The following is an 8197-nucleotide window of genomic DNA, read 5'->3' as shown; positions in this document are numbered from 1 at the left end:
AGGTGTCCCAATCCTTTTTGTAGCAAAGGACAAGCCCGGACGAACTCTTATATAAAGCAAAATGCTCCCGGGAACACATGGGAATTATTGTCAAGCTAGTTTTCATCATGCTCATATGATTCGTGTTCGTTACTTTGATAATTTGATATGTGGGTGGACCGGTGCTTGGGTGCTGTCCTTCCTTGGACAAGCCTCCCACTTACGATTAACCCCTCTCGCAAGCATCCGCAACTACGAAAGAAGAATTAAGATAAATCTAACCATAGCATGAAACATATGGATCCAAATCAGCCCCTTACGAAGCAACGCATAAACTAGGGTTTAAGCTTCTATCACTCTAGCAACCCATCATCTACTTATTACTTCCCAATGCCTTCCCCTAGGCCCAAATCATGGTGAAGTGTCATGTAGTTGACGTTCACATAACACCATTAGAGGAAAGACAACATACATCTCATCAAAATATCGAACGAATACCAAATTCACATGATTACTTATAACAAGACTTCTCCCATGTCCTCAGGAACAAACGTAACTACTACAAAGCATATTCATGTTCATAATCAGAGGAGTATTAATTATCATTAAGGATCTAAACATATGATCTTCCACCGAATAAACCAACTAGCATCAACTACAAGGAGTAATAAACACTACTAGCAACCCACAGGTACCAATCTGAGGTTTTGAGACAGATCAGATACAAGAGATGAACAAGGGTTTGAGAGGAGATGGTGCTGGTGAAGATGTTGATGGAGATTGACCCCCTCTCGATGAGAGGATCGTTGGTGATGACGATGGCTTCGATTTCCCCCTCCCGGAGGGATGTTTCCCCGGCAGAACAGCTCCGCCGAAGCCCTAGATTGGTTCTGCCCAGGTTCCGCCTCGAGACGGCGACGCTTCGTCCCGAAAGCTTCTTCTGATTTTTTTTCCAGGTCAAAACACACCATATAGCAGAAGATGGGCATCGGGGGCCTGCCAGGTGGCCCACAAGGTAGGTGGCGCGCCCTCCACCCTTATGGATGGCTGGTTGCCCCCCCCCCTCTGGTGCTTTCTTCGCCCAATATTTTTTATTAATTCCAAAATGACTCTCCGTGAAGTTTCAGGACTTTTGGAGTTGTGCAGAATAGGTCTCTAATATTTGCTCCTTTTCCAGCCCAGAATTCCAGCTGCTGGCATTCTCCCTCTTCATGTAAACCTTGTAAAATAAGAGAGAAAAGGCATAGGTATTGTACCATAATGTGTAATAACAACCCATAATGCAATAAATATCAATATAAAAGCATGATGCAAAATGGACGTATCAGAGCTCCAGCTCCTTAGCGATGCATTGTATCTCATGGGCCTGGTCCAATACATAACGATTATTAACCATTTTCTAATCATGGAACTGCTCCATAGCATACAACTCGCTTCCAGCATCGGTTGCGCCGAATTTAGCTTCGAGCGCATCCCACAAATTCTTGGCAACACGCATATGGAGATACGCATCGACTAGCTTGTCTCCGATCACAGTAAGAACAGCTCCCACAAAGATGGTGGTTGCCTCCCTAAACGGATTCTCCTGTTCAGGAGCAATCGTTACCGTGGGAAACACACCACCAACCCAGAACACATTCATTGCTATGAGCCACAAGGTGGTCCTTGTCTGCCAACGCTTAAAATGCGTCCCGGTAAACTTTTCCGGTTTCAGTGTAGCGGTGAAGCCATGAGTCGAGAAGTGCCTAAAATAAGGTTTTGGATTGTTGGAAATACTAGCACTTTCCCGACTAATCTAATCCACGAGTAAACAGTAAGCATGTCAAATATCGTATGCATCTCCTACCGATACATAAGCATGTGAGCACGTACATTACATAGAACCGAAACATCTATGAACAACATATATACGGCCAGCACATGAAAAAGCAAACAGGGGATGAACGAGTCATACCCTCCGGTTGGCCAGGCCAACGCGGCGGCGGCAGCGGCAGGCTCGGCATCAGCGCAGGCCTTTTTCTTGGCGGCTTCTTCATCAGCCATGGAGTCGATGCAGGGAAAGTAGTGGAAGCAGAGGCGATCGGTGACGGGGACGGATCGGGAGCAGTCGCGTCGAGAAGCTCCCCAAAAACTTTATTGCCGTTATCCCGAGCAGGATCTCGAACGACAGGGTTCCGGAGGCACCTGCTCTCCCGACCAACCGTGCACGCGGTCGTCGGGGTGGGATCACCGGAAGCAGCACAGAGAGAGGAACAATAGATGACGGCTAGGGTTGTGCGAGAGGGAGCGAGTGAACTGAGTTAGGGTTCACTCCACTGGCCAGCACCTTCTTATATAGGCCGTCGGGTAGATGGGCCTGGGCTCAGGCCCACGACCGAGTCCGCGAACAGCCCACAATCCAACGTCTCGGACAGTGGCACTTCCGTAAGCGACTCGTTAATTAATACAAGATTAATTAACCATTCTTGACCGGCAAAAATAAGCTTCGACTCGGCTCATTCACGAAACCCGCGGCGCGCGCGCGTTGTGATGAGGCGAGGCGGGCAGCGGAGGAGGAGGAGCGCGCGTGCACAACTCCTATTCCCAAACTCCCAATAGCAAGTGATGGAGCAACCCTTATAAAGAGGTCTCACTCTTCTTACTATAGCAGTATGGTACTAAACTTTCCACACTTCCCACCACTTGCCGTACACATGCATGTGCCTTAGAGATTAACTAGGGATTATTGTCTTATATGGGCCTAAGCCCATCCATAATTCATCAGTCTCGTCATCGCGCACACATGACGAAAAACACTAGCCTTATCGCCCCCAAGGAGGCGACAAGAATCTACAGCAGAGCTCCATTGACTCTGTCCCGATAGACGAACTCGAGGAGAATCAGAGCCAGGAAGACTAGCTGAAAAATGAATCGTTGCCATTCGCCCGAGCGTCATCCCTGCGAGGACTAAAACCCCCTAATCTAGACTACTAGCCAAAACAATAGCATTGGGATTTCCCTCCTGGTCACCGGCCACAGAATGACAGATAAAGGTGAGGGATAAAGGAGAGGCGAATCCGATGCTCGTCGGTGAAGCTTGGAGGCGACAAGGTCTTCACCTTAGCCACCACCGTTGTGACGGTGAAGGAAAACGAGTTTCGAATTCTAGTATGTTTAAAAAGTAATAATCTGACTAGGCTGAGTTGGGCCACTTTTGTTTAATGAAAATGTCAAAAAATGTAATGAATGTAGCATCGTGTAGATGAAAATCATCCGGCTTGTTTAAATCCCATTTGAAATGTATGAGAACGGGGTTAGACGCGGACAACTACAGGTGTTGAAAATATCGAGGGGTAAAAGAAAGTTGCCCATAAAAAATAAATCAAAAGTGCGTCTTCTTCCTCGGTCGCTCCACCCAAACCCCACCGCCCACTCACCACTCTCACTCGCGGCACGGTCCGGCGGCGCCAGCCATCTCTCCAATGCATCCTCCACCTTCTTTCTCGCAATCTCTTCCCGAGGCTGCGGCCAGGAGCAAGAACCCCAAACCCCGCGCGACCGCCGATGAGGATGACCCGGACCTGCCCCCACGGGAGGCGCCCCCCGGAATACCTGGACTGCTGCACGACTGGAATCGCGCGGGGGCGGCGGAGCGCCTCCCTGAAATCCGCGCCAACCTTCTCCTCCTGCCCCAGCCCGCCGCCCCGTCCCCGGCTCCGTCCGCCGCGGGTCTCCGCGCACTCGGCCTCCTCAGCTTCGTCCACCTCGACCTCTCCTCGCCCCCTTCCTCCGGCGCTCCGCGCCGCGACCTCGTTGCCGCGCTCATCGCCAATTATCTGTCCATCCGTGAGTGGAGCTACGCACGAGGCGTCGGGTTCGAGGTTTCCCCTGACACCTTCGCCGACGCGCTCTCCCTCCCAGCCCCGCGAAGTACCGCGCCGGTCGATCACGACCCCCCGGCCGGCGTCGACCCCGCCGCCGTGGCCTCCGCCGCGACGGAGTTCATGAAAGCGTACATCTTGACGCCGTTAGCGGCCACCAACGGCGGGAAGCTGCCCATCTATGTCAAGTCGGCGGCGCGGAGGGTGAAGGATGGGATGGCGCATACTGTCGACTGGACATTTCTACTCTGGCGCCTTATGGTGGAGGAGATGTTCGAGCTGAGGAAGGGGATGAGGACCGATTGGGCGTGCTACTACGGCGCATACCTGCAGAGGCTCATCTGGGTGAAGAGGCCGGACCTGTTCTTGCCACCACCGGTGGCGCCACCGGAGCAAGCGGCATCGGCGGCAGGAAACAACCACCGGTCAAATGCCGACGACAATCAGAAGCTCTGTTCAGAGCTGGAGTCCAAGATGCAGGAGTGTGAAGCGAGATCACAGCGGTTTGAAGCGGAGGTTGAGGCGAAATCAAGGCAACTTGATGCTCTAGCTGCGCAGTATCACAACGAAATGAGGAACCTTGAGCAAGATAAGAAAAGGCAACTTGATGCTCTAGCTGCACTGCATCACTACGACATGAGGAACCTCGAGCAAGATAAGAAAATGTTGCAGGATGAGGTGCACACAGTCAAGCTGCTGAATCAGGCTCTGGTTTGCAAGGAAACAGAGAGCAGGGATGAAGTGCAGCGGGTTCTGAAAGAGCTGACTCATGTGAGCAAGCAGCTAGCAGAGTTGAAGGATGCCATGCACAAGGTGGAGTCACTTAACCAGGCTCTGGTTAACAAGGAAACGAAAAGCGACGATGAACTTCGACGAGGACAGGAGGAGATGACAGATGTGAGAAAGCAACTAGCATATTTACAGGAGGAGATGCGCGCCATTGACTTGCTCAACCAGGCCCTGGCTAGTGCCAAGGAAGCGAAAGACAATGAATTGGAGAGGGTTCGGAATGAGCTAGTACATGTAAGGAAGCAAGCAGGGCATTTGGAAGAGGAGATGGACATACTGGATTCAATCAACAAGGCTCTAGTTGCCAAGGAAAGGGAAAACAGTGCCGAGTTGCAAGACATCCGGAAAAAGATGAAAGATCTAAACGATGAGCGTGAAGGGCTAGAGTCAGACAACAAAGTCCTGACAACCATGGAAATAAGAAGCAACAACGAGTTGCGAGTCGTCCGGAAAACGCTGATAGATGTAAGCGAGCAACTAGTAACTTCCTCTACTTTTGCACCACATTTCATCATATCATCACTAATTCCCTTCGTGATCGATCTGTTCCAACAATCTCTCACATGTTCATGTGATAATTCTGCTTTATGTCTCATCAAGTCATCGTACTGTCACTAATTTTACTCGTGATCGATCTTGTGCATTTTTTGCAGGGTTTGCAGAATTTTACGAATGGACATGCACACATAGGTATCAAAAGGATGGGCGATCTTGACCTCAAAGAATTTGCAAAAGCTTGCAAGCAAGATTTATTACAAGAGGATGCACAAGTTGATTCCTCTGTTCTTTGTTCGAAGTGGGAAGCTCGAATTGCAGACTCAAACTGGCACCCTTTTGAGGTCCGCATGAATGATGATGGTAAAGAGAAGGTATGGATAGTCTCCCTGCTACTTGTGTAAACATTTACATCTTGTTATAGACTCGCAATCATTTCCATTGTTCCATCTGACAGTACATGCATTACCTGGTGTAGGAAGTTCTGCTAAAGGATAATGTTAAGCTTCGGGAGTTAGAAGAGCACGGTGAAGAAATATACACTTTGGTGACAAAGGCGCTGCTTGAAATCAACGAGTACAACCCCAGTGGCCGCTATCTGGTACCGGAGCTATGGAACTACAAGGATGGCCGGAAAGCAACACTGGAAGAGGCCATCAAGTATATCCTGAAATCACGCAAGAGGAAGCGGTGAGCCCATGTACCTGCAGGCTCCATGTGCTCCCTTGGCTTTCATAGAGCTAGTACTTACACCTTGAACTAGACATAATGTGATTTAGTGTTGGTAGATTAGTTGGGTCTTCGTAGTGCTTCACTTGTTCTTACAGATCATGCAACAAGATTAACAGTGATCGCCTTTTGGTTGATAAGGTTTACCAGTTTAGTAGTTTAGTTAGATTCTCCTATTGTACCATTTACATGGATACTGGTACTAATCTCAGACTGCAGACTACCGCTTCTATCTTTGTATATGTGCAGTTCCTGCCATTGGAAATCTTGTATAAAGGGGTAGTTAAACTTTAATCGTAGGCATGTACGTACTGTTTTCATGTGTTAATATGTTTGGAAAGTTTAACCTTGTTTTAAGCGATTTCCAACCTAAGAATCCCTTTTATGTGGTTCATCCTGTTATGGTTTATTTTACCATGGTATTACCAAAATACCAAAATATTGTGTTTAAGTGTCATGTTCTACATTTAGACATCTAATGTTACCTGGCAAACATTGGTTCTTGACCAAGTTCTGCTACCACTCATTCTGTCACGAGTTCAGCACAAGAACTTACTATTGCAGCGGGCAATGGTACGGAAAATGCTGCCCCGATTTATAAAGAAAAAACGAAGGCGCATAAGTTCAGCCAGTGATATTTCAGAAGGTCCATGTTTTAGGCCAGGGAGAAAGTTCGGTCAAAAGGATGGGATATGAATCACCTTCTCACCAACAACACAAAATGAGTGGGACTGGGGAGACACAGAGGGATCATGCGCTTCTTGCTATGACAGTGACCACTGATTCAGAAAATGCTCCGTCTGGTTCTAATGAAAGGCAGAAGCGCATAAATTCAGGCAATAATATTTCAGAAGGTCCATGTTCTAGGTTCCAGATAAAGTTTCCATACAAGCCTACCTCGAACCTTTTCAGAGCAACATTGCGTCAACAGGTATTTTAGCTCATGTCTTTTAACTTCATCAAAGTTTGCCTTAACAATATTATTTTTATGCTCGACTTGGTTGCCGACAATAGAAGAAATTATGTTGAAGATAAGTCAACTGAAAGTTATCAAGAACAAGCTAGTTATCGTTAGAAAGATAAACAGTGAACAATAAGTTTCTTGTTAGTTTTGTATGCTAACATCATCTGCTGAGTGTTGAGTTGCTTAATTTACAAGTAATTCAACCATGCTTGGATCGCTATAAATGCACATTCACAAGAACCGTCAGATATCAATATATTTGTAATAAAAGGGCAGCCCGGTGCATGTAGCTCCTGCTTGCACGGGATCCGATCACTTTGGGTCTATAGTACGCAGCCTTTCCCTACATTTATGTAAGAGGCTGTTTGCAGGACTTGAACCCAGCTTTACCACTGCTCCAAGGCTCCCCTTCGTAAATGATCTCTATATAATTGTAATATTTTACTAAATGATCTCTAGGTGATCGTATAAGAAATATTAACAGTGTCTCGCGGTCGTTACTTGTGGCGGTTCATAAATTGACATATTTTGCATTGTTTCTCTGCAGGAACCTCCAGCTGCAAGGCCACCTCCACCTTCAGGTAACAATAGACAAGTTGTTCAAGCGGAGGATACAAGCGGCGAGGAAGGTGCCTAGTGGTCAGATATCTTCCTTTGCCCAAGTTAATAAGCAGCTAAACATGCATTTTACTACCAAAAGTGTGATTAACCAGCAGCATTTCGGTTCAACCTGCCAGTCTGCTAGCCCTCCATACCAACTGCCTTGTGGGGATACTCATTCAGCAAAAAAAATTGAGGTTGGCAGTCTTGGGGCATCACCATCGTCGGCCAGTAAGGTGCTATCAGGATCAACTCCTGGGCCATGTTTGGCTGAAGATCTCTTTCTTGAATTCCAGAAGTCCTTCTACTTTCGTATTTCCATCTTATTTTATTTCAAAAAGCATGTGCGCATTGATTTCACTCTATTTAGGTGTTACTCCCTCCATTTCTAAATATAAGACCTTTTAGATATTTCAATCAATACGGACTACATACGGATGTATATAGACACATTTTAGAGTGTAAATTCACTTATTTTGCTTCGTATGTAGTCTACATTGAAATCTCTAAAATGTCTTATATTTAGAAACGGAGATAGTACTCATGAATCTCCGGTTGTGTTTCGCCAGGGAGAACAGCTTGTTTTGGCGAGTCGAATAGAAACGGCTCAAGCTAAAGGGGAGTATGACGAGCTGGTTTATGAACTCGATATAACAGAAGATTAAGTTTACAAACAGCAGATGTTGGCTGAGGCATTCCAGGCCATATCCACATCACGTTATCTGTTACATTGGCATGCTTTCAGCCCTGTGTAAACTTCATCTTCCATTGCCTGCAATAT

General features: G+C 47.1%; 1 protein-coding gene across 1 annotated transcript; it reads left to right on the top strand.

Annotated features, from left to right (window-relative positions):
- The first annotated feature begins 3360 nt into the window (after positions 1-3360).
- On the top strand, positions 3361-6088 carry LOC123145548 (factor of DNA methylation 1). Its single transcript, XM_044564979.1, has 3 exons — positions 3361-5093; positions 5282-5497; positions 5602-6088. The coding sequence occupies exons 1-3, from the start codon at positions 3441-3443 to the stop codon at positions 5815-5817; spliced, it is 2085 nt and encodes a 694-aa protein (XP_044420914.1). The 5' UTR covers positions 3361-3440; the 3' UTR covers positions 5818-6088.
- Positions 6089-8197: the final 2109 nt, after the last annotated feature.

The sequence above is a fragment of the Triticum aestivum genome, chromosome 6D, assembly GCF_018294505.1.
Source record: "Triticum aestivum cultivar Chinese Spring chromosome 6D, IWGSC CS RefSeq v2.1, whole genome shotgun sequence".
Taxonomy (NCBI): Eukaryota; Viridiplantae; Streptophyta; class Magnoliopsida; order Poales; family Poaceae; genus Triticum; species Triticum aestivum.
This window is presented reverse-complemented; position numbering and strand designations above follow the sequence as displayed.

What these genes read in the sequence shown, in the direction of transcription:
- LOC123145548 (XM_044564979.1), top strand. Translation starts at nt 3,441, where the DNA reads ATGCATCCTCCACCTTCTTTCTCGCAATCTCTTCCCGAGGCTGCGGCC. An exon ending in TCCGGAAAACGCTGATAGAT is followed by an intron (nt 5,094 to 5,281) that starts GTAAGCGAGCAA and finishes CATTTTTTGCAG; the next exon opens with GGTTTGCAGAATTTTACGAA. An exon ending in ATGATGATGGTAAAGAGAAG is followed by an intron (nt 5,498 to 5,601) that starts GTATGGATAGTC and finishes TACCTGGTGTAG; the next exon opens with GAAGTTCTGCTAAAGGATAA.